The sequence below is a fragment of the Fusarium tjaetaba genome (assembly GCF_013396195.1).
Source record: "Fusarium tjaetaba strain NRRL 66243 chromosome Unknown NRRL66243_c0000188, whole genome shotgun sequence".
NCBI lineage: Eukaryota > Fungi > Ascomycota > Sordariomycetes > Hypocreales > Nectriaceae > Fusarium > Fusarium tjaetaba.
In genome coordinates, this window is record NW_023501384.1 from 42044 (window position 1) to 67511 (window position 25468).

The window sequence follows — 25468 nt, forward strand, 5'->3', positions numbered from 1 at the left end:
TATAAAGTTAGTAGCTTTTTATAAAGGTTTCCAGGCTTGACTATTACTATAGTACTAAAGAAAGGCAAGAAATTTAAGTAATTAGGTAGTTTAGATCTCTCTTAACAAGATCTTGATCTTGCTGACTAAAGAGGAATAAATGGTCATAAGTAATGAAAAGACTTAGGAAGCCTAACACAAGTTTAGGGATCCTTTATTAAGTTTATTCTCTTCTATAAAGTCATTATGTTTTCTTGCTCACTGAAGGGCACCTAGGTACCAGTAGCTAAACAAAGCGATGTGAGGCACGTGACCCATTAGCCTTACGTATGAAGATACGAAGAGCGAAATCAAGTGATCTGTACTCCGTACTGGGTTTCAACTTTAATGTTACAAACAACAGGGCCTCTACGGATATACTCTTTGATACAACAGTGGTCAAAATCAGACAAGACTTATCAACCAACCCCCTTTGCCGTTAGCCTTGTACAATGCTATCGAGCTTTTGACTTTATAACAAAGACTTAATTAAACAGTGATACCCCGATAGTAAGCCGGTATATCGGAAGTCAAAATCAGAGAAGGTTTATCTGCCTTGACTAATACCGCCCTCAGCACACAGCTGTGTCGACCTTCTTTCTTCAACCAACCTGCAAGGCTAGGTACTCTTCTGCCGACCCTGGCTTCAGTTGTACCCACACTGTCTCGAAGCAAAGCATACCATGGCTCCCTCTCCTACTGAAAAGAAGGAGGAGGCGCAACAGATTGATAATATGTCCAAAGCCCAAGATCGCATGGCTCGGTTCAAGGCCCTTCAGGCGCGAGCAAAGACTTCGTCGGAGAAAAACTTGAGAGAGGCGACACTCGAATCACAAAGGCTAGCCACAGATCCCAGCCAACTTACCGCCCTACATCGGAAACATGCGATCGCATCTCACAAACTACTCAAGGCAGACGTGGAGGAAGCGGGCGGGGATTTTGAGCGAAAGCGCGCATGGGACTGGACTGTCGATGAGAGCGAGAAGTGGGATAAACGCCTCAAGAAGAAGACGACTCGTCGCGACAACAACGCTTTTGCCGATCATACACAAGAAGCGAACAAGATATATAAGCGACAACTCAAGAACATCGATATGAATATGGAGCAATACGAGAAAGACAAGAAGGCTCTCATTGAGAAAGCAGCGGCATCGGGCGGACTAGACATTGTTGAGACCGAGGATGGCGAGCTCATCGCGGTGGACAAGGATGGCTCCTTCTACTCTACCGCCGACTCCACGACGTTTGCTGAAAATAAGCCAGACAAGGCAGCAGTCGACCGCTTGGTGGCAGACCTGCAGAGAGCAGAAGAACAAAGGCTGAAGAAGCGAAAGGAGAGAATGGCACAGAACGGGGACGATGGCGATGTGACGTACATCAACGAAAAGAATAAGCAGTTCAACCAGAAGCTCTCGCGGTTCTACAACAAGTATACCGCAGAGATCAGGGATAGCTTTGAACGAGGAACAATGATTTGAAACAAACAGGATGTTGAGTTAAGTTTTGGTCCAGTCGATTATCATACGGTTGAGCGCCTTTGCTTTTAATACAGTACTGCACAATATCCTACAGCATGGTTTTCCTCCACGCTTTGCTCGCCAACTCCTCAATTTCAGGCACGTCGATGGCACCCCTGATGTTCTCATCACCCAGGGCCTCAACCACTGCCTCCGCCACAGTCTCGACCTTTAGAGGCTTGACTCCCGCCGCACCGATGAAAGTCTTAAAGTAGTTGCCTGTAAAACCGTTGAAGGCTGTGCCAAGGCCAACCATTGCAGCCAGAGGCATTGTTACCGGGCGTGAGCTATCAAACATGAAAGAAGGGCGGATGAAAAGTCCTCTGAGTTCTGGGAACTTGTTGGCAATGGTGATCTCGGCCTCTCGCTTGGTCGATATGTATCGTTGAGGGAGAACAGGAGCACCTGCTGCAGCAGAGATGTAGCAGAAGGCGTTCACTTTAGCAGCAACCGCGTGCTTAGCCAATGTGACTGCACTGTCGCGGTTCATAATCTCATATGTGAATTGATCCTTGGGGTTTGGAGGCTTGATGTCCTCCCCTTGTCCTCTAGCCAAAGGGTCCACACCTCGATCACGAACGGGAGCAAAAGCTTTCTGAAGACCAGCAATGGGGGATTCCTTGCCTGAGATGGCGCCCTTGTAATCAGCCTCTAGGAGGATGCCCATGCTGTGCACTACGAAGTCAGCGCCATTGAGTAATGGAGCATACGTAGCCGGACGAAGAATATCACCACGCTCCCAGCTCACTTTATGTGCCCAAGACGGAGGTGTAGCCGAGGCACTGATAGTGTCCCATCGAGGGTCACCAGAACGGCTGTACAACAAGATGAGTTTGTCTCTTAACATTATGATAGATGTGGGTTATACCTGATGGATGTTACATCCCATCCTCGAGCAACAGCATATTTGCAGATACGAGAGCCCAAGAAACCGGTTCCACCGCAAACAACAAGCTTCTTTGAGGCCGACATCGTGATGATGCTCGTGTAAAAATCGTGTGATGTCAAAGCTCTTCAGAGCTATAGTGGAATGTGATGGTTAGATCGAGGAATGAAGAAAGGAAAGCTGCGAATTCAGTGATAGGAAAAACAGAGGAGGAGGTTTTTGTGGTGCATAATCGAATTTCCAGTTCAATTACTGGCAGCCTGCTGTGCAGCTATCGATGGTAAGGTGGAATCAATGAAATCATCATCGAGATCGCAAGGCTGGAGACCCGATGTGGCTGCACTACGATTATTGGCCACGCCACTGCGGCGCAAGTTGATCAAGTCTTACGAGGCTGACACCTCGCCACTCTTTGCGACACTTCACCTACGTCCCTTGGGTATTTTCTGGTAATGTTCTCACCATCAAAATACTCTCGCGGTAACGAAACCCTCGGTAGAAATAGCTAAAACCGTACGAAAATAACATGGCGCCCCAAAATCAACTTGGGAAGCGTGTTAAGCTTACGCAAGTCCGTCGGCCTTTTATCGTTGGGAGCACAGCGAAGCCTTTCTCCGACACGAACCCGCGACCAGCAGGTGTCCCTGACACCCATACGCATTCATGGCAGGTTTTCGTCAAAGGTCTCGACGATACCGACATTACCTACTGGCTGCGTCGGGTTCAATTCAAACTTCATGAGTCTATCCCTAATTATGTACGAAGTAGGAAATGGCCTTCCTTGTTTGCACATGCTGATGCTAACGCAAAACAGTGGTTGAGGGCGAACCCGGAAAACCTTTTTTAGTCGAAGAGACAGGCTGGGGTGAGTTTGACATAACGATCAAACTCTACTATGTCAACGACTCGGGGGAAAAACCCCAGACACTATACCATTATCTGCGTCTACATCCCTACGGCCGGAACGAAGAAGAGAAGCAAGCTATGATCGCCTCGAATGGCGAGATCCGCGCATGGAGCTACGAAGAACAGCTCTTCAACGAACCCTACGAAGTCTTCTATAACCTCCTCACCCAAGGCGCCGTACCTAAGGGATGGAAGCCGAGCGGTGGCAAGGGCAAAGGGAAGACGCGCGCACCACCGCCTATCCCAACTGACAGCAACGAGGTTTGGGAGCATTCGGCGATGATACCAGCGCACAACCGACCGGGGCAGCCTTTCAGTCTAGAAACTGAAGCAGCCGAGATACGCAAGCTAGCAGATGCGCAGACTCAAGCTGAGGATATGGCCAAAAGGATACTTGCTGAGCTCAAAGCCAAAGAAGAACTACTTGCGAAATTAAAGGGCGAGAATCAGGCAGCTGCAGCTGCAGCCAAGTCATAGCATGATGGCCGAGTCACGCACAACAAATCAAGACGGAAGAGAATCAAGTCTCGCAAGCAGAGCGAAAGCGAACAGTACAGCTAAGACGAGGCTTCAAGTACAGCGAACCACCCCAGACAATTGGGTACGAAGGAACTATGTGTAGCTTCGGGGCGAGGCTGGCCACCATGCAAGCATGTCCATGAGATTCTACATCATATGCGAAGCAGTCAGCTCTTCATGGTCCTCAACTGAACTGCAGTAAGCTCGCCGTAGAGCGCGGCGGGACGATGGGGCTCAGATAAGACAACCCTTGACTCGCCACGAAGCGTATTGATACCAGTTTGATTGTAAGCACATCTTCTATGACACATTCTAGTTCAATCAAATCATTAATCAAATGATCAAGAAGCCATAATCTGTTTCTGGATGTGAATTGGAGTTGTTTTGCGAGTACTACACGGTTATATAAAACCAAAAGTAGCCTCGTTCCTTAGTCCTGATATCATGATATCTTCTAGATACCCCAACGATCTCTCTGACCGTCTAAACACCGCCTATCTCGCCTATGATTTTGTGAATAACATTGTTAAGACTCTGACATTGCCATGAGTCAACCCCCCTGGGGCTATTGACCAGTCCAAACAGACAACTGGGTCGTGGCATAGAAATAGAGAACGAATAGCAGTACCACCCCTCTGAAACTAGCTTGGCCAGAACTCATGACCAGGCACGCCCTATTTTACCCTTCGGCCCGCCTCTTCCAACGCCACAAAAAAAAATAAAGAGTTGCTTCCTCCAGGCCGTTTCCTCAACCTGAGGTTTCCAAACTCCAGCGCCTGCCTAAAATGAATGAACAAATAAAATGCTAACGACAGTATCAAGTTGTATGTGCCAATGTGTGTGGCTCCTCCGCTACTGAGTAGCAGCTTCGTATGCTGGTGGTGGTGCGTCCTCACGCTCATCCCAAGGGCTACGTTGTCTGTTCTTCTCGTCATAAACTCGCTTGGCAATTTCCCCAGCCATCTTCATAACCCAAGCTTGTTCAAGGATGACAGAAGAGGTCTCTGAGCTAATGCTTTGGTTTTCCAATCCAGGAGATTTGCGCTTCTCAGACTTCAGTTCAGAAGTGATAGAAGCAATCAATGGATAGTTCTGAGATTCTGGGGGCTGAACGGCGTTCTTGAGCGGGGAGCCCATCCTTCGTGCTTCCTCAAGAGTGGCCATGATTGAGGGACGTCCTGCCTCACCCGTGCTTCTAAAGCGAACTTTATTCGGTGTGCATGCCTCAGCAATGATAGACGACTCAGTCTCCTCAGGAATTGATTCGTCGATCATGGGCTCAGATAGAGGGACATCTACAGATGCCGTATCTGACGCTTCGCTGCCAGTCTCTGGGGTGGTAACTTCTGATTTGGTACGTCTCAGATTTACCACGCGTGTCTTCTTCTTGCGCCCTGTCCGTGATCGACCTGCCCCAAGTGATCTCCCGTTCGTTGCCGAATTCATACTAATGAGTGAAGGGCGAGATGGGAGGTGGCCGTGTGCGTTGCTCGCTGTATCTGAAAAGGTGTATGTTGTCGAGTTTCCTGCGTGGAATGACATGGTCTTAGTGAGAGTGGGTGTCGAAAGCAAGGGCGTAGACGTTTCCGATCGTTCTCCATAACCTGTCCAAGCACGGAAGACGACATCTCGAATGCCAGGAGTAAAGAGTGATAAGGTGCGATGCGAATCGGTCAAGGCTGCAAGACGCAACAAATTCTTCTGGGAAAACAATGATTGGACTTCTCCACTTCCATTCAACGTGAGCTCAGAAATAGCATTGGGGTCGAGAAGATTGCCATTGGCATCCACGGGATCCAAGGGAGGGCTAGCCAAAGGGTCGACACCAGCTTCGTCTTCTTTCTCAGCTGGTGTTTCGGTGCCCTTGTTGGCCTGATCAGGACACCACAATTGAAGGGACAGTCGGTGAATAATTGCCGGTAATTCATCCATCATCAAGTTGCGTAGTTGTTGCTCAATTGTTCTCTGCAAGTAATCGCGAACGAACTGTATCGAGTCGAAGGTAGAGGATACCTTGAGGGATTCGAGTGGGTCATTTCGGAAGACGAGGGTAAGCCCTTTTTGTTTTGAGAATACCAGTATGATGAAAGCAGAAAGCTTGAAATCAGACAATGTGATCGAGAGTGGAATGGTTAGGCCAGAAGCGGCGGCCAACGGTTGAGGAGATGTGAAAGTCGGTTTAGAGTAGAGATATGTATTCAGAGGATTTGCCTAAGGTTGCGATGTTAGTGTCAATGGGATTGCAATGATGATGAAATCATCGGTAGGGCGCTTAGACCAAGAGATTTTGTAGGGAGATGGAGGGGTTTAATGCGCATTGTCGCAATCAAAGAAGGTTACATCGACAATGCAGTAAAGCCAGTGCAGGTTGAGGCTTGGAAAGGGATAATGGGATGTTGTTGATGTCGTGATAGCTGCGAGGTCAAAGGATGGCGATCCATGTCAAACTCGACAATGGGCATATTATGGGAAACCCGTGCAATGGGCGGAATATAGCTTCGGCAATTGTACCCAAAGCACAGGAAAGAATTGAGCCGCAGAGAATGACTAGATTCCTCCACGACGGAAGTAAAATGATCACTTACTTGAACTCTCGTCTTGAGGGTCAGGAACGCATCACCAGAATATGTCATTTTGAAGATGCCCCGGAACCTATCCTCCGCAAGATCACCAATTTCCAATATTTCAAGATCAGGGGGTACGGTCCCAAGATTGAATTCGCTGACAAGAATATCATCTACAATGATGGGCGGCTTCGGACTCTTGTTTAGGGCCTTGGTTAAAAGGTCGCGCGCACGACGGTAGAAGTCGGCATCCGCAGTTAGCGGCGACCAGTTGAAGTTGAAGGCCATGTTGAAATGGCAATCACCTTCCCGTGATCATGGAGGAAGCACTGAAGTGCCGGCAAATCGGCAGCTGTGACGAAAGCTCGAGGACGGCGGGAAGAAGGGATTGAGGCGCGTGCGTGATGGGGATTGGGAGGCGAAAACAATGAGCGAGTGTGGGATAGCTTCGGGTCTCGTCGGTCGGCGTAATCAGTTGCCAGAAATGCTCAAAGAAGGAGTGCACTTCAAGGAAACTGTCGATAGCACCCAGGGCGGCAGCAGCGACGTGAGGCTTAGAAGGATCTGGTGAAATAGCGAGAAGAAATTGAGACGGTTGGACAGGCAGGATAGGATTTCCCAGGAGTGCGGATCGTGGGGATGACGCTACAGGATTCCCCGGGCAAAAAGCTTCAGGATGATTGGGAGAGGATGTCCGAAGTGGGGAGCTCGGAGCTGCACTGCTGCAATTTTTTTGTTCTTCTAAGGGCTTAAAGGCTTCAAATTTGACTGGTGTCCAAGGCTGAATTTAGTGGGTAATGGCAACGAAACCACTGATAAAGCCCAATGCTGAGACGCCCTCGATCTGGACCTAGAGGAGCTGAAGCGAAGCGAAACGGTTGGCAACCCTGTATTAAGTCCAATCTGGTTGGCTCGTTAATCGGCTGTGGGAGTAAGAGACGGTTCTGACCCGGTATTTCTAACCGTTGTACGGAGAAGAACACGTCAGGTCAGGTCGCAAAATGTACAATATCAGGTAGTTTGTGATGGATATTTGTAGGTGGCCGGGGTAATAAAAATACTCTGGCGGTGAGATGCAAAATTCGGTGTAGGCTGGTTTGATAATATGGAGTCTATTGCATTGTGAGTTGTTAATGCAGCAGAATGTGTGACTACTGTAGGTCGAGTTTCACGTCCGTATCCCCGTACGGAGGGGGAACGGAGTCCGGAGGGACTGGCAAACCAAGGAATATCGATATCAGATCCACAGTATCCGAAGACGTTGCGTGACTTCCGAGGTAATAGTTGAGATGCCAATTAATGCAGAGGCATAAAACAATATAAAGCCAAAAGCAGGGTGAGGCTAGTTGGTAGCTTCAATGCAATATGAGGGGGTGCATCAATTGGTCTGTTCGAGGGATGATTTATGTGCTGCCACCTTGAAGAAACGCGCAGATGTGCCAACTTTGTATAATTCCTGATGCGCTGTCTACCCCATGCTCTTCATGCAAGCACGCAACAGAAAAAAAATGTTTCCGCCAAAAGGCGTCGTCACAATCAGATGATCATATCCTGCGCTCTGGGAAAGATGCCTTGTGGAACGACCTCTGCATCAGGTGGTTCGATGTTCATCCTAACTTTCTGGGGAAGCGAGCATCTTGCTGACCAAGGACCCTTGGAAGAACAAAAGCCGTCTCCTTGTAGTAATACTGTGCCTTCGAGTGTCGCCCAAAACGTTCACCTGCTGTATGTTTCCTCACGAAAACACGGACCAGCGGCTCTTCCCGGAGTCCTCCGAACCCACCGGCTGGATACCTGACCTTAATGCCGACCCCTCCGCCTCATTAGGAAAGATAAATGCTACCCAGCACTTGGTATGAATACCGTCGTTAGAGACTGTAGATAAAGCGATTTAAGATCAAAATAACACTTCGCCTTGAATTGTTTATTGATATATACATTCCTGAAAAGGTTGCCTTTGAGCAAAGCATTGACTTATTCTTTGTTTCCTCTCCCCCAGGCCTCCATTATGCAAGCATTTCCAACAGCCTGCCCCGAGAAGGGTGACCGGAAGAGGAGTAAAAGGGTGATAATGCCGGGTAGGAACGGAAGGGCAAACATAAGTGGCATGTATCTCTGCGATTAAGTGTCGGCAGAGATTAGCAGAGCCATGCACTAACCACTATGGAGATGGGCTTCCAAGTGTTATCTGTTCATGTGTGATATGCCGCATAGCTTTCCCCACGATGCGATGCTCACAAACCAAGAGACACTTGGATTCAGTCATGGGAATTTGTCTCAGACTTACATGAGCATGTTTAGTCAAAGAACCTGGTACCTCACTTGATGAGTGCTCTCAATGACGGACTACCCTCATCAGCAGGCGAATTGCCCTGACATTCATTTCAAGTAATCGATCTCTTCTTCCTCTTCTTCTATCTTGAACGTTTTATTATAGAGTGATTATCTTGGTATTCTGCCAATACCACCTCTTGATCTGGAATTTTTATGATCTGGCGCCTCACATCATCACACCCAGAAACAAAGGACCAGGACGACTCATCTTCCACTGTCATGCAAGGGACCAGTCTGGTGAGACTACAAATCTTGTCCACCTGACAGCCGACCAGGATACATATTGGTTGTTTTCATATCAACTCAGCTCAAGAGGGTACCTCTGTGGTGCTGTCCCTTGGTCGGAACTCATCGCTGGGGTTTCACAAGCTGAGGCTTTGTGTAACCCCAGCCTCCACATTCGATATTCTCCGAATCTGTCTCCCTCCCTTCAGTCGCAAACATCAGTTCGATAGGCTGTCACACATGTAACCATGAACAACGGCGGCACACGAAACGAGAACACTCCCCGTAAGTAAAGATGAACGCAATAGTCGAAGTTTTCGCGATTAACGGACTCACAAGTGCAAGCTTAATCTGTTCACTTATTTGCCTACTTGCTCGTGCTAACCCAGATTCATCTCAAATTGGTCCATTGATGGGATCAAAGCTCAAACAATTCGAGTTGGGATCTCCACGTGCGAGTTTAACAGCGTGGGTAGAAACGTTGGACGATCTCCTTAGGGCATGCACTAGCTACTCCACGCTGATGATCCCAGTAGCCCGGCATTGTCTTCAGCGACGCTTATTCGTGGTACGCCCGAACAGAAACAGAACCGGGAGAAGGAATGCAGTCATTTTGCACGCACACGGTCCCGTGATCGTCGCCAGCAGTGTCTTGATGAATTTCTCAACCGCCAACGACAGAGCACAATTCGGGTAAGAATGCATCACCGCCAGGTCGAGTGACATCATCGGCCGGCGAGACCGATGGACTGGATGAGTGCGTGTGTGCTTGAGCCCCAAAGTCGACCATGGTCCATCAGCCAGTTGCGGCAACGGAGGCCTGAACAGCGCGGTTTGAGTCATCCATGGCGGCGGCTCAGCGACATCCATAGGCGTGCCACGCTGCGATATTCTCCATATCCTGCGCTGTCGGCAGCCCGTTGTCAGCGCTGGTGTCATTCCGTTTCGTTGTTCTGCACGAATGGAAATAGAAATCCAGGATGTTCCACAGTGCCTTTTGATAGCGGAGCGTCAGAGTGCAAGGGATCAGGACCAGGGCCCCAATCGTGGACACACATCGTGGCCTCGTACGGCTGGGGCAAGGAAAGTTGCCAGAGGGCACGATGCCACTTTGACTAAAATGGACAATCAAATGGGACGTGCGTGCCTTGTTTGGCCGCTATTGAGCCTTGACCTTTGTGAAGCAGGCCCTGAAGCATCCAGGGTATACCTATTAAATAAATAAAAAAAGGTCACTGTATTGTTCCTTGTGTCCTGCAATGCGTTGATGCCCGCGGGCCTCAATCTAAAAGACATTCAAACCCCACGAAGCCTCGGCCTTTAATCGACAACTATCGCAGCCCCAGCATTCACTAAAGTTAGAGGGCGCCACGAACAGTGAAGTGACCCCCAAGACCGTATCTCATCAGGTGCAGGTGCAGATGCAGGCGCAGATGTAGCCTGCAGGCGGTGCGCAAGGGAAGCGTCCTAAAAAGACCAAAGGGCCTGGATCAATAGCTTGGGTGTCGTGTGACGGTGGGTTGTGATTCGCTAGAGCTGTCCCGGTGCTTGTTCGCCATGGTTGCTGCCAGAGACGATGACTGGCATTGGCGCTCACTCTAGTCCGGGTCCGGCCCCATGGGTGGAGGGGTCCTAAAAACCTGTGCGTCACCATCCCAGATCAAATTGGATCGTCGACTTTTCTAGGCGACACCAAAGGCTCCGGCTTGTACGTTAGACAGTGGGCGAGCACCCACTTCAATCTGCACCGCCGCTGGCGAACAAAAGACCCTGGACAGTCCGTCTTAAACCTGTGCTTCTCGCGGGGTTTTGTTTCTCTTTGCTTCTTGCTGGTAGACTCCAGCTCCCTTGCTGTCCAATCCAATCCAATCCAATCCGCTTGCTTGCCAGTACTCTAGTTGTAGATGGTCTTGTTACGGTGGAGATATCTGCCAACAGGAATCATGCCAACAGCGGCACTTTCGTAACAAGAGGGTTAAGGGAAAGGGGTAACGAGCTTCGTCATATCATCTGTTCATTAGCTGTCCTAACGTCAGACTCGACTTATTATTGTTACTCTTGCATTCATCTCTGCGAGCAAACCATCGTGGTGATGCTGCTCTGATAGAGAGCCAAACCAGTCGAGTCAATGAAGACAAGACATTGTTGCCAATCCAGTCTTACAACATAAACTCCTTACAACATCTTATCCAACACACCCTCCCAGACACCGCCTGCTGTTGTCAATTCTGCGATCCTTGTCGTAAGAAGTGCAGCTCGACACATACAGTAAGTACCCTGCCTTTATCTTTGCCTTACTACATACCTTACCTGACATGACGTTGTTCCAGCTTCTATAGCTGTGTAACCCGAGGCATCACATCTCATTTGCATCAACTGCACTATCGCTTGTGGTCTCATGCATATGTGCTGCACGTACACAAGGCGACAGAAACAACCGTGTTGCCTTATTAGACTTTGACCGAGCGGGTTAAGCAAAACCTAACTTGGTTTTAACGGTTATAGCTTTCGACGGTGGTTATCCCAAATTTGTTTTGGTCACGACCGACTCGACTTCCCAGCTGTCATCCGTATCTCAACGACCTTGAGCTTATGTTCCTGCACCACTTACAAACTGGGAGAAGCAAGACACCTAAACGAGCTTAGAACAGCAATCACTCATATATACGACTCGAGGCAGAAACATTGTCCAGGTGCAGATGCAGATGCATACGCATTTGTAGACCGTGACCATCTGGAAGCAGAAAAGAAGGCAGAAGCAGGCGAGTCAACGCCAGCGCAGCTGCAACTGCAAGCCCAAGCAAGTGCCTGTAGCCCGGTCTCTTTCTAGGTTCCATATTAAGCCATCACCGATTCAAGGCTCCTTCTTGTACATATTCACACACCCCTCCTCATCTCCTTCCCTCTCCCCTTATTCACTAAATCCATCTTACTCATATCTGCTCTGTTTTGCCCCAATTCACCTCTTGTCGAGTTTGGCCTCGTCCTCTTGGCCTCCATTTAAAGCCCAGCCCAACCCTCCTCGTTGATAACGTTCCCCTCCCTTCCCCACCAGCAAACGCGCGACATCGGTGGCTTGAAGGTACCTTGCAGACTACCTGCACGATCCTGGTCATCAATCAACACCATGTCGACTCCATCTCTGTCCGATGGACAGCTCACGCCGACTGATACCGATCCCGACCTTTGCTTCTCTTCGTCAGAAGATGACCATGTTTGGCCAACTCCTCAAGATGTTGTCGAAATGTCCATTATGCTTAATGGCAGTGCTGTCCCCCTTTCCTGGACCCGGGAAAGTCTCAAACGACTCCCAATGGGAACTCGTCCAATAAAGATGGTTGGTGAGGGTGCTGCCAATGTCGTGTTCGAATTGGGCATTCCAGAAGGGAATATGTGGGTAAATGATTTCAAAGGTTGGCTAATACGATGTTATACACAACATATGTGCTGATGTGTTGCTCAGGTTGGCTTCTTCGTGTTGCCAAAGCTCCTGCGAGTGGCCAACCAGCCAGGTTCAACTACCTAAAGCAGCAAGAATTCTACGCAAAGCAAATCACTCCATTTCTCAAGACACATGCCATCCAGCAACGGCTTGTGGTACTCCGTCATACCAATATTATTCCTCAGCTCAACGCCTTCCTTCGGTCAATAGATCATCTGCGCAAAGAAAAATTCAGGGGGTCATTCATCTCGGAGTCTAACTGGGGCCTTCTGGTGGAAGATATGCGAGTATCTGGTACGATTTGTCTTCAATACAGGAGTCTATTATTATCAAGCCGCTTACCATTGCTGATAGAATCCAAAAACAGCATCCTTATTGAGTTCAAACCAAAGTGGCTGAATCAATCTCCAAGTGCTCCCCAAGGAGCCATAAGATGTCGGCAATGCGCCATGGAACTATTCAATTTCCTGCGTGATCCGAGTCCTTCAAGACATAGGCCAGAGCAAAAGCCATGCCCACTTACACTCGCAAACCCCGATGCTCCCCCCGAAATCAGTTCGCCATTCCGTTTCGCCCCCAAACTTGCTGCACAGTCCAACAATCCTATGATTCGAGAACTCCTTGCAAAGACAGCCGATCATCAAGTTATTCGTGATCTTCGGTGGCTTCAGAATCTTTCTGACACCAGGGGGCCTCTGCGTGCTGAGAAGGGTGATCCAATGTTTAGCTTGGCTATGACAGTTCGCGATTGCACATGTTTCGTCCAGATGAATTTGGGTCATGATGTGCCTCCCGAACAACGGCTTCGCGTAAGACTCGGTGACTTCGATCTCAAGGATACCGACATAAAGTTCAAACGATGGACGTCAGCCGAGAAAGATCTTATCGATTCCGGGTGCTACACCGCTGACTGGATCATGTGTAACGGGCAGTACTACCACCCTCCTACCAAGTGCCTTCTCGAATGGGCCCGTCGGCGGGATCGGTTTGTAAAGATTATCGGTATTAAGGACAAAGATCCTTACCTTCAACCACTCCCCAATAAAACAGCACATTTCCCTACAGAGGCCATGACCAAGCAAGCCGTGGTCTACTGGATGACAACACATCCTATCAAGCTCACGGGGCTGCTGGAGCCAGACAGGAAGGATAAGCCAAAGACCGAGGTGTGCCCATTTCGGAATGAGCCTCCGTAAGTCCTACACGTCATATTTTCAGATGCCAGCTGGTTCATCCCTGCTAACACACTACAGCAATCTGAGGAAATAGTTGTCTGTAAGGCCATAAGCAGACAACCCTGAGATCTCACTCGCAAATCTGCGTACAGGAATCGCATTTTTATTTCTATTTTTGCATTACAAGGTTGCATCGGTGCATCTCAACGATGGCGGGCTCGCATAGCATAGCATGGGTATGGGCATGGTTGGTTGCATCAATCAGGGGGCGCGGCGTTAGGTTCAAGGTTGTTGTAAGGAAGGGTACGGTTTCCGGTTTGATATATGGCGTATATTCATGATCATCCGATACCCAGATATAGGAAAGACAACATTCGACATCTATCATTTCTCAATTACGGCTCATAACTCGAACGCCAAACCCCAATTCTAACGTAATATTGTGTAGCCCGTTTTAGACACCCGCTGCGCTGAAACTCAAAAGGCTGCCAATGGACAATCCAGCCACAAGACACAACCCCATGAAGCCGCCAGCAGCTTCACGCTCACCTTCATCTACCCACTCGCCCGATGCCATCATGAAACTAGAACCAAGCCAGCCGTTGGTGAGACCAAATATCAACTGAACAATGAAGAGATAAAAGAAATCGCTGGAAACAATGGCCCCCCGTCCGTCAATATTACAAAGTAAATACAGTGGTAGTATACCAAAACGGATAATAGAGAGAACAAAGAGAGCAAAGGGGCGGTGCCGTAGGGAGAAAGGTAATATCGTGGCCACCCGACCAGTCAAGTCACCCAAGTTCCAAAAAAAGAATCCAAGAGGAATAAAGGCGGAAGGCTGGTAGAGAGCACCGGAGTTTTCTTTCACGGAATGGATCTTGGCAGTGAAAACGGGCATGAACATTGTTGCAATGAAAGTGAGTGCCACACCAATAGCAAGCCAGTGAAGTTTAGTGAAGAGCCTCCAAAGCGATGTGACCTTGCGAGCGGCACGTTCGGCCTCTTCAATGCTGTGCATGGACTCGTTCATTTGCTCAACCATGCGGTTCTCAATGATATGGTTATGGCGGCGAACCAGCGGGACGAAGGACAGCAGAGCAGCAACTGACACTACTACGGCGGTGAGGAAATAGACGAAAGCTGATGTCTGTCCATCTTCAGGAGGCGGCTCTTTGATAGAAGTGTTCTGGTCCTTCTCGGGGGGGAAGACAAGCACAGTAAAAACTTGCGCGATCGGGGGCAGGACACCGGCAATGCCCTGTCCAGCCATGATGGCTTGCATATATTCTGGGCGTCCGAAACTGGCTGCGAAAGCAAATGCTCCATTCTGAATGAGACCAGCTGCCCAGGCAGCAGCCGCGACTGTAGCAAGCAGAAACACGAGATATAGAGTCGGCGAAGCGCTTAGTCCGACGACGGTAGAAGCTGTCAAAAGACCGAAAGTCAAAACATTGATAACAAGTGCCAGGTTGATTCGAAAGGGGTACGATGCTGAGTACTGTATACTAGTGAGAACAAGCATTGCGCCGAGGTTGGTAACAGTAGAGACGGTCAATATCGCAGACTGAAAGTGAGACTGAATCCAAGCATCGCCGGCAAAGCGAGCTGTGAAGTATGGAGCTGCAGCAAGGAACATATTCCTATCTTACGTCAACTACAACATTTACCGGATACGAGGGAGAGAGAAACCCACCAAGCCCAGAGCATAGCGACACCCAGGAGGGCAAAGATACCATATTCGATCCACGAGAACGGCAACTCATGTTGGCCCTCGAGTACCGTTGAGCCTTCTAGAGGAGTGGCTTCCTCAGTACCGGTCAGAGGCTCGTATTCTGATGTTGATGTGGATGAGTGTTGACGGCCTAATGCTTTGCGAACGCGTTCCATGATGCTTGCGTATCAACGTTGTTCGTTACAGGTCGTCGTGGAGAAGCCTTGAGCTGGTGGCGTACGTAAAACGATAGACGTCGCTTTGGATAGTGGCAGGTCATCAAATATAGCTGCAGCTCAGGACTGTTGAGCCGCTCAGGGAGCGTATGCGTACACGTTGGATAGTTCCTGTATAGCATGAATCATCAAGCACTTGAGCTGGTGGAGTTCGAGTCGCGTGGTTACTTGCTCGCCTGACAACGTAGAGAGGAACGTCGCAGCGAGTCACAATGAGTGGGATGGAACTCGAGGTGGATGGAGGGCTCCAGGTGGTGGGGGCAGCGAGATGATGACGTTGAATCCCCTTACTTGTTCAAGAGAGATAAGATCCGATCTTGAACGGGAACGGGACAGTTAGGGGTCTCATGCCAGGGTCAGGCGGGAGACACTGGGCGGCTTAATCACAGGGGGGATGAGCCAATCACAATGAGCCGCCCGACCATCAATCCAGTACGGAGTATATCAACCCTCGAGTAAATCCCAGTCGTTATTTCTTGACACTCCTAAAGTTGCTGACAATAGCCAGAGTCTCCTCATCTTTTGAGGCTCGGAACTGGGAGCACGTAAGTAAGTCCGTGGTAAACATACTATAGGATTTCATGTATTTCCTTGATGTCCTCGGAAAGCACGTGTTGCGCGAGAGACCTAGGTACCTGGGCTGTTTGTAGGTATTTTATACCTAGATCGTACAATAAATACATAACGTAAGTCGCACGGCATCTCCCTTGCCTATTAAGATATGAATTTCATCTGAAATGTCGATTTTTGAAGGTGAACTGGTCTTCGAATGAGGCGAAATGCTCGTTAACAAAGGAGCCATAACGCAATGGAGTATTACAAAAGTAAAAGCGTCTAAAAGAAGGATACACGAAAGTAAGAGTTGCTCGTAAATTCATGAATCACTAACGCATGAACGTTCCGTATCACATGTGGGCCTGATACACCCTGTGACCGTATGGCTAAAAACACAAGAAAAGGTTAATACAATGTCTGATGGGGAACCATGATATAGGTACACAAGCGACAACCCTCTCTGTAGAAAATCTTAGTTATACGATGCAGATATGTTATTGGCGACCCATCAAGATATGAGTCAGATTTGTCATAGTTCTATGGCGGAAGAGAGGTTGCAATGTCCATACATCTACGGTATAAAAATACGAATGGTATCACATGCTTATTAGTATTTGGGCTTTACGGATCTAGCTATACAATTCACTCTAGTATTCATGAGTCCGACACTAAGGTAGGCTCAAATTTTCCAAGCTCTCATAATACGAAGGTTTCTTAATCCTCATGACCTTGGAACCTCGAGGCATTGTGTGGATGGCCGATGTTGCGGAAACAGATACGGTGGAGTTTACCTTTTTTCTTTTTTCGATACATCGCCACTTGAACCCGAAAGCTGAATGTTGTATTTAAATCTAGGTACCTATGCTTACCAGGAAATGGTTGGACCCTGAAAACTTTGACTTCGTAGCGAGGGAATTGGTCAGTGAATCTAAAACGCAACTACTATGCCCCCAAATACTATCCACAAAGTCTTTCGCGTCTCTCGAAAGATCAGCCAGCAACTTTTGATAAGTCAATCGGGCTTACTTCAATTGTAGGCGTCCACGACAGATTAATCAGACGCCCAGGAGGGAAAATCGCCGACTTCATCGCATCGTGCAGAAGAGACTCACTCACCGCTGGAACAAGATCATCAGATCGGCAACTACCTATCTACACACCAAAGGCAATTTCTATCCTCTTCCCGAGCTCCCCCAATAACTGCTGGAAGTGTCTTGTCTACAGCGCAGGCAGGCTTGGTAGCTTTGGCCGGATCTATCATCTTCTTTATTTCAGAAGGCCGTAACGCATGTAGTAAGTATATCAGTAGCTGGATGCTTTGCTCTGGATATGAAAATCTTAAGGGTGATGTGTTGCAGTAAAACGTTGATCAAAACTTAAGGGTTAGAGGTCAAACGAAAGACTTTAACAGCAATTTCATGTCTGGTCTTTGTCGGCTCCTACAGGACATTCTTCCTATCAAGTTCTTTTCATAAGTTTCCCTGGTTTCAAAATCAGACAGAGTTGGTAAGTAACGGCCGTTAAGCTTTTCTTGATAAGTTACCAACAGATCAGTCGTAGCTAGCTCTAATGGTTAGGAAGTAGATACTCTGGTGTGCATAGGCTTGTTAAGAATTAAAGGCCAGCAAGAGAAAAGAAGGCCCTTCTTGTGACTGATTTGTCTGGGTAGAACTGCCCTTGCTAAGACTCCCGTGAGTATTTGTCAGGCCTCTGGCACCAGGCATCATGCCCTATAACTTAGAGTAACTTGTGTTCTGATGAGACAATTTTTTGGCGGCAGAATCATTGCGGTTGTGTATGATAGAAAAGGTCAGTTGATGGAGGCCTGTTCGAATTCGGAACCTCCATGACAACCCAGGCGAGTCTCGTCAGTAAAAGCGAATCATCGACAAAGTCAATCCCTAGATGACTGCGGCAAGGCTTAGATCAACAAGATTATGAACGAGCTATTTATGACGAAAGCAATTAGCCTTGGCCTGCTCGGTCTCTGTTGACGAAGTGACGAAATAAACCCAAGAGTTGCAAAGATACTCCTCGGAATAATCTCAGGGGCATCGAACGTATCCAATTCAACTTTCAGAGTTTAGTTAAGCTTTTGGCAGCTCTGTGCCTCCACCTGTGTGGGTACGTTCACAAGACATGGAGGTCATCACAAACGCCTGAGGCTACTGGTTCTGGACAACTGCGAGGATCATAGAGGCCATGTCAGAAGACAAGGAATGTAGAGGCTGCTGTGATTTGATTATTAAGAGTCCCGTGCTAAGTCATGTATCGTCAAAGTCGATTCAATTGGCAGCATTACAAGAGAAAAGGAAATGCAGCTCAAGACATCGATTACAACATGCCATGAAAGTCTTCTCAGCTAAAGATCCTAAAGTAATCGAACCCTATCCTCAGATTAATAGTGCAACAGGTTTAGACAAATTCCTACAACTCCAGGCCAGGGCATATTTTCAAGATTTCAACGTAAACTCCAACTCCGTGCTGACCAAGTGTCATCCTAACCGAGCAGAATTCCTACCTCATCTTTGGCTTGTGCCTCCCAGGTCTTGAGTAAGATCTGACCGACACCCCTTCGGTACGCAATATCTCCAATGCGCTCGATCCAAAGGACATTGACAAAGTCAATCATTTCATCTGCATCCATATGCTCCTCAAATTTCTCATTATCAAATACATGCGAACCGCGACGCTCTGTGGCTGTTGATATGGCGATAAACTCCAGGCGCTCTTCACCATCGTAGTTGGAAGATTGAATACCCAGCCATGCGTCGTGAGCACGAAATTGACCTGCCCATCGGTTTGCTTTGTTCCAAATAGTACCTACGGCAAGGGGTGGATTGGTTCGGTCACGATGAGCGAGAGTTGTGTGGAACTCGACCTCAAAGAAACCAGTTGTTGTTTTGAATGACAGTAATGGGCCGGGGTAGGCTTGCTCGCCTACAGGTGGCTCATAACCACCCGTCTCGGGAGGATCTTCGACAGGGATGGGATATTTGAACAACGCAGAGTCGTCACTATCGTGGACATAATACGAACCGCTGCGAGACCATCCTGGAGGGAGCTCTGAACTCGGGCTCCGACGACCCCGAAGATCACGGTACTGAAGGCCGGTGTTCATAACGGGGGCGGTTGCGGCTCGGTCCGTCAAGCTCCAGGTAACGGTAGGTTTGATCCGGAAAGGGTGAGCGGACCGGTATCGTTTGGTCTCTTGACCACGTTTCCCAGTGCGAGCCTCTTCAACATAGTCTGCAGCGGCTCTCCACAAAGTCAAGTCGACCGGAATGTTATCAAACCACCAGCCCATCCAAGACCAAGATGGAAGAAATGGTGGGCGAGAAAGAGCTCTTCGTCGAATGGACGCATGCGGGCGCCACAGCAAAGCAATGTCCAAGAACGCGATTGGCATGCCATAAATAAACCCACCAGGAAAAGAACGAGATAGTACGTGTGTGATTCCAGCAAAAGCAGGCAGCGTGTCGTCGACAAGCGTCAATTTCCGTGCGCTGTATTCCATCGCGTAGCGGGCATACTCATCAAGATCAGGCCACGGCGGGTGCTGAAACGCAAACGCAGCATCAGGGACAGCGCCCGTACACTCTTGACGGCCTCCTCTCAGCTTCTTCATCACACTGTTTGGGCTCCCCTGCCATGTCTCGCAGTGACATTCCCAGGTTATTGAGTCTTCAAAGAAAAAGACCGAACGTCGAGAATAAATGCGCTCAACCAGAGTCCAGCCCCTCGTGTACCATGGCGAGGCTGCAACCAACTCCTGGTGAGTACGACCAGTCGTTCGAAGGCCGCGCGTTGATCGCTTTGGATCAAGGGAAGGCAGCCCTGTATAAACATCGCCAGTAGCGGCAACAATAGTCAGGTAAGATTTAGAAAAGACGTATGCCATGTGCTTAATGTGATCATCCATCTCTTCCCGATTATCCTGGGTTATACAAATACGGTCAATCCAAATGTGTCGAATTCCAAGTTTCTTAGCAAGCCACATGGCGTCCAGATAAGTCTGAGGCATGTCGAGATTGGGCAGACGATCTTGGAAAGTTTCCACATTAGATTGAAGCAGATGTGTAAACATCGGTGCTCCGTTGCGCTGGGTACCGTTGACATAGCTGAGAGCCAAATAACGGTCCTTGGATGTTGCCTTGACTAAGCGCCGCTCAACGACATCAACGAGCCAGGTAGGGCGCCATGTGGTGATATCAATATCAGAAGAGACGGCGCAGTGGTGGTGGTGATCCGCGTTACAAGCATCAAGCCACTCACGAATGCGAAGAACTGGGCCACCCTTGGTAACAGCGGAAGATGCCCGGCGTTGAATTGAGGAAGCGACAGCTGGCATTGGGATCTCCTTCTCCTTTTCACCACGAACTGCCCTAAACGATCCAAGCAGGCGGTCAGTAATACTGTTTCGCTTGCTAGAATTCGGAGGATGGTCTCTATCGCGGGGTTCCCGGGGAACACGCGGAGGGACACGGCTCTCGCGACGCCTATCTCTGTCGACTTCCCTATCCTTGACTCTGTCTCTGTCCTTCCCATTCGCATAGTCCCTGTCCCTTCCGTGATCATCATCTCGGTCTCTCCCGTTGTCGCGATCTCTGTCTCTTGCATCGTCTAATGGTCTGTCGCGATCTCTATCTCTGTCTCGATCTCTTTCTCTGTCTTTGTCCCTGTCGTAGTCACGATCTCTGTCGCGGTCTTTGATACGATCCAGATCCCGATCGACAACCCCATCCATATCCAGGTCTCGCTCCAAGTCGCGGTCGTGGTCTCTTTCCCGGTCTCTTTCCCGGTCCCTTTCTCGGTCTCTATCCCTGTCTCTTTCTCTATCCCTATCCCTATCCCTATCACGGTCGCGTGGTCTGTCGCGGTCACGTTCTGGCTCAGGAGAGCTTTCATCGCGGGAGTCATGCGAAGGACTGCGGTCTGGCATCGTCGGTCAAGGTTACAAGTCTTCCTAGAGATTGATGAAGGATCAAATTGGCTGGGGTTTGAAAAATCTCATGTTGATGCCCGAGAATTGGTCATCATAAGTTTATATGTCGGTCAAAGCCCCTCAGCTTTCGCGGCCTGGATGGACAGCGCTGATATCTTATTGGCTCGTGAGACCTATGCACAAACAAATGAGTTGAACAACGTCATCCCAGCAACGGTAGTAAAAGACGTAGGAGTATGGATAATAGAATTATATTAGCTACATATATATTAAGGTAATAAAACTACTATATAAAAGAAGTAATAACGTACTAGATCTAAGTGTGTTTTATAAAACAATATATATGAACTTTCTAAGTTGAAAGACAAAAAATATCAAAAGAAAGGTCGAACCGAGGATTGAACTCGGGACCTTCTGCGTACACTAGTGTGACTATGTGAGGCAGACGTGATAAACCACTACACCACTCGACCCTGAGATTGTAATATGTTGCTCACTTTTGAGTATATATACATCAGATAGGAGAAGATAAGTTCATTGATATCATAGTTTACAAGAAAGTACGCCAGATAAGCGTCATCAAAGTGAAATCTGTATAATACTTAAGCAAGACCAAGAGCATAAAATAAAAAGATAACTTTAGACATAAGTAATAAGAACAGCCTACTCTGTTCATAAAGCTTCATTATGTCTGATAAGGGATCAATTGGCTTGGGATTGTCTAAGAGGCAACCTCTTCTACAGGGTAAATCAGCTCGTGGTGACGACCAATCTCTCCCTCCGAAAGCAATCAAGACTCATCCTGAAGGGAGTAAGGGCGATGAAAATGCGAATGTCTATTTCATCGGCACGGCCACTACCATAATCGAATGGGAAGGGTTTCGACTACTCACAGATCCCAACTTCCTCCATGCCGGTGACCACGTCCATCTTGGTCCTGGAGTTACTGCTGAGAGGCAAACTAACCCAGCGGTTGACCTACATGAGCTGCCATCACTAGACGCAATTCTTCTATCGCATTACCACGAAGATCACTTTGATCGACTGGTAGAAGACTCCCTCAATAGAGATTTCTTAATTGTCACAACGCCTCATGCGCATAGATGCTTGACATCTAAGAATGCACCGTTTCGCAATGTCGAACCACTCGATTTCTTCGACCACTTGGAGCTCAGAAACGAAGATTCGAAGGCTGGTGAGGCTCTCCCTGTCATCAAAGTCACAGGTATGCCTGGCAAACATGTTCCCCCGGGCCCCCTGGCTGCAGTCAACGACCTGCTGGGTGCTGTTCCGCCAACAAATGGCTGGATGCTCGAACTGGGTTACCGCAAGGCTGAAACGGGCAAGCTCCAAACTGGCTATCGGATTTACATCTCTGGAGATACTCTTCTAGTGGATGAGCTCAAGGAAATTCCTAAGTGGCTTCGAGAAGAGCGCATCGATCTGATGCTCGTTCACCTGGGAGGTACCACTATCCCTGGGCCATCTGCGCCATTGATCATGGTCACACTCGATGCGAAGCAAGGTGTTGAACTGATGAAAATGATGGATCCGGATATCACGATTCCAATTCATTATGATGACTACGACATATTTCTGTCTCCTCGCAAAGACTTTGAGATTGCCGCCAAGGAAGCCGGGATGGAAAATCGAGTAGTTATTCTGGATCGAGGCGATAGATATGGGTTCACTGTGAGAAAGAATTAAGTCACATGGGAGAGATGACTTGTTGATGAGCAGGCTACTTTCATGTTGACTGGAAACTGGTATGAAGAAAATCTAGGACCCGGCCGGTACGTGTGGTCATACATTCATTTGGAGTTTAATGAAGCTTGTGTTGAAAATAAAGAATGATTGAATGATGGCTGAAGGAGAGAACACGGTCCCTTTCATACCTACCTCAGTACCTAAGAAGAGGGGTGTTGGTCAATGGGCATAGGGTACGTTGTGGGGGACTACGACTTGGCTCCAAGCCACGAACGCTGAAAATATGACATAACGCTGGATAGAAACACTGGGTATTAATCCAGAATGATACTTCATTAGATGCATCTGATGATCTTCTTCGCCCTTCTCTGTGGAATAATTTCAGGCATCGAAGTATACCTAGGTACCTACATTCTAAGATTGAATTCTGTAACCAATACCTACCTCCATACCTAGGTACTCTTATCCAATTCTTCAGGACTGCCCCGCCTTTCCTGACTGGGACGAAGACTACACAAGGTAGTTTGATCTTTAACCTGAATTAATCACCCAAAGTCATCTTCATCATGACCAAATTCCGGCCCTGCATTGACCTTCATGCAGGACAGGTCAAGCAGATTGTCGGCGGTACTCTTGACAGCACATCGTCAGCTCTTCAAACCAACTATGTCTCCCAACATCCTCCGGCTCACTTTGCTCAATTATACCGCGACAATGATCTCACTGGTGCACATGTCATCATGTTAGGTCCGGGAAATGAGGGGCCTGCTAAAGAGGCGCTTGAAGCCTGGCCTGGTGGTCTTCAGGTCGGAGGTGGTATAAATGACAAGAACGCAAAGGAATGGCTGAATGCGGGAGCAGAGAAGGTATAGTGAAGGATGAACCACGTAGGAGCGATCTAATATCCAATAGGTCATCATCACATCGTACCTTTTCCCCGAGGGCCGCTTCAGTCAAGCGAGGCTTGATGCAGTGTTGCAAGCTCTTGGCGGTGATAGAAACAAACTTGTTATTGACCTAAGTTGCCGACGCCGAGGAGAGGATTCTTGGTTCGTTGCAATGAACAAATGGCAAACCATCACAGATATGGAAGTCAACCAAGGTAAGTAATCCCCAGCAAATATGCTCAAAATCAATCACTTACCAGGCAACAGAATCTATCAAGTCTTTGGAGCCTTACTGCTCGGAATTCTTGATCCATGCTGCAGATAATGAGGGTCTACAAAGGGGAGTTGATGAGAATCTTGTGCAGCGTCTCTCTGAATGGTGTTCGATTCCAGTGACTTATGCTGGAGGTGGTAGACATCTTGAAGACTTGGACAATGTGAAGAGACTCAGCAACGGTAAGGTGGATCTCACAATCGGAAGTGCATTGGACTGTTTCGGAGGCTCAGGTGTCAAGTTCGATGATTGCGTTGCTTGGAATAAGAAACAAAACGTTTAGGAGGAGAATACATTGACTTTTCTAAGCCGCTACATGCAGCTTTATGATATTAATACGTAAACCTTGGACCAGTGTATTCGCGACGAACAGAGCTAGCATCCATACCATAGCTGTCGGCCACCTTGCCCTGTAACATCTATACGTAGACGATAATTCAACAATGTGTGAGATGCCTACTAACATACCTCTAGTACTTAGGTATTGAGGTGCGCCCGTGAAGACAATTAAAGAAGCAGTCGGGCTTTACCTGCTAATGGATACTTACCTGGCATTACTCTAAGTGATGACGGGAAATATTCTGTAGTTCTGCCCAAGGTTCCAGCATAAATAAACCATATTGAATTAAAGTTAGCGATAATACACTTTTATACCTCCCATGCCCACATGGAAGTGGCCGACCGGGAATTTAGAACCTCACAGGCTTTGGAGAAGGAGCTACGGCCAGCTAGGAACTAAGGCTGATTACGTCGTATTCATCGATCAAAGTAATGCAGGTCCATCATATTATTGATTCGGAATACTACTAGGTACTTATGTACATATGTATGTACAAGAGTGATCAAATAGCAAAACAAAAGATCCAGACCTGGCCCATGGCTAAGCGAAGGGTCAGTGCGGATGAGATAGGCAAGACCATGTCAGACTCTCTATTGTAAACAACAACGTTTAGTTAGAAACAAACATGCGCACAGAGAATTATATGTGGATATATTTTCTGATGAGCGATGTAATGCCGGGTCTAGTGCCAGAATAGCCTCAAGTGGTTCTCGGGAAGATCGTGATGCAAGACAGGGCAGAGGCATCTTCTTAGACTGGTGGATGCTTGACAGGGCGGGGGATGGATAACCTGAGGTTTTGTACTCCGTAAGTACTAAGATTAGGCATAGGAGTGTAAAAAGTAAATTCGGGTGCGAGATCACTCCATACTAGGAGAGTCCGTCCCATATTTGCTACGCAAACTTGCAGAAGACTTGCAGGAGCTCGCAGTTTGATGCAGCAGATCTCGTTGAATCCCCCCATGTCCAGGGGTGAAACGAAATCGGAGAGAATAAAACCCAACGTCATGAAGAGCTCAGTTGGGGAAAACAACAAGCATCAGGTAAACATTGGGTTGCAGAAGTTGTCAAGGATGATGCTGGGCCAAGCAACCAATTATTTGCTTTTGAAGTGCGGCTGGCTGCGCTGCTGCCATGGCGACTATGAGCTGTGCTCCTGTTGCGACGCCGTAAGGGATGCTGGGCTGGCTTACCATGTAGTGGAGAGAAGCTCTGGATCGTCCTT

At 48.2% G+C, this 25468-nt stretch overlaps 9 protein-coding genes across 9 annotated transcripts; 5 read left to right on the forward strand and 4 right to left on the reverse strand.

The window, feature by feature from the left end:
- Positions 1-701: 701 nt before the first annotated feature.
- Positions 702-1496, forward strand: FTJAE_8573 (pre-mRNA-splicing factor SYF2; the record flags this gene model as incomplete). Its single annotated transcript, XM_037355403.1, has 1 exon — positions 702-1496. The coding sequence occupies one exon, from the start codon at positions 702-704 to the stop codon at positions 1494-1496; it is 795 nt and encodes a 264-aa protein (XP_037204290.1).
- An 88-nt stretch (positions 1497-1584) lies between these two features.
- Positions 1585-2507, reverse strand: FTJAE_8574 (oxidoreductase; the record flags this gene model as incomplete). Its single annotated transcript, XM_037355404.1, has 2 exons — positions 1585-2350; positions 2404-2507. The coding sequence occupies 2 exons, from the start codon at positions 2505-2507 to the stop codon at positions 1585-1587; spliced, it is 870 nt and encodes a 289-aa protein (XP_037204291.1).
- A 440-nt stretch (positions 2508-2947) lies between these two features.
- Positions 2948-3804, forward strand: FTJAE_8575 (AF-90-like protein; the record flags this gene model as incomplete). The annotated part of the gene is made up of 2 exons (XM_037355405.1): positions 2948-3185; positions 3236-3804. The coding sequence occupies 2 exons, from the start codon at positions 2948-2950 to the stop codon at positions 3802-3804; spliced, it is 807 nt and encodes a 268-aa protein (XP_037204292.1).
- Positions 3805-4698: 894 nt separating this feature from the next.
- FTJAE_8576 (mitochondrial distribution and morphology 34) lies at positions 4699-6698 on the reverse strand (the record flags this gene model as incomplete). The annotated part of the gene is made up of 2 exons (XM_037355406.1): positions 4699-6057; positions 6432-6698. The coding sequence occupies 2 exons, from the start codon at positions 6696-6698 to the stop codon at positions 4699-4701; spliced, it is 1626 nt and encodes a 541-aa protein (XP_037204293.1).
- Positions 6699-12096: 5398 nt separating this feature from the next.
- FTJAE_8577 (inositol-pentakisphosphate 2-kinase) lies at positions 12097-13680 on the forward strand (the record flags this gene model as incomplete). The annotated part of the gene is made up of 4 exons (XM_037355407.1): positions 12097-12382; positions 12433-12705; positions 12766-13603; positions 13665-13680. The coding sequence occupies 4 exons, from the start codon at positions 12097-12099 to the stop codon at positions 13678-13680; spliced, it is 1413 nt and encodes a 470-aa protein (XP_037204294.1).
- A 360-nt stretch (positions 13681-14040) lies between these two features.
- FTJAE_8578 (uncharacterized protein) lies at positions 14041-15476 on the reverse strand (the record flags this gene model as incomplete). Its single annotated transcript, XM_037355408.1, has 2 exons — positions 14041-15229; positions 15283-15476. 2 exons carry the CDS (start codon positions 15474-15476, stop codon positions 14041-14043), a joined length of 1383 nt encoding a protein of 460 aa, XP_037204295.1.
- Positions 15477-18591: 3115 nt separating this feature from the next.
- Positions 18592-21033, reverse strand: FTJAE_8579 (tol; the record flags this gene model as incomplete). Its single annotated transcript, XM_037355409.1, has 1 exon — positions 18592-21033. The coding sequence occupies one exon, from the start codon at positions 21031-21033 to the stop codon at positions 18592-18594; it is 2442 nt and encodes an 813-aa protein (XP_037204296.1).
- Positions 21034-21723: 690 nt separating this feature from the next.
- FTJAE_8580 (metallo-hydrolase oxidoreductase) lies at positions 21724-22743 on the forward strand (the record flags this gene model as incomplete). The annotated part of the gene is made up of 1 exon (XM_037355411.1): positions 21724-22743. One exon carries the CDS (start codon positions 21724-21726, stop codon positions 22741-22743), a length of 1020 nt encoding a protein of 339 aa, XP_037204297.1.
- A 566-nt stretch (positions 22744-23309) lies between these two features.
- On the forward strand, positions 23310-24187 carry FTJAE_8581 (1-(5-phosphoribosyl)-5-imidazole-4-carboxamide isomerase; the record flags this gene model as incomplete). The annotated part of the gene is made up of 3 exons (XM_037355412.1): positions 23310-23609; positions 23656-23845; positions 23898-24187. The coding sequence occupies 3 exons, from the start codon at positions 23310-23312 to the stop codon at positions 24185-24187; spliced, it is 780 nt and encodes a 259-aa protein (XP_037204298.1).
- Between the last annotated feature and the right edge of the window lie 1281 nt (positions 24188-25468).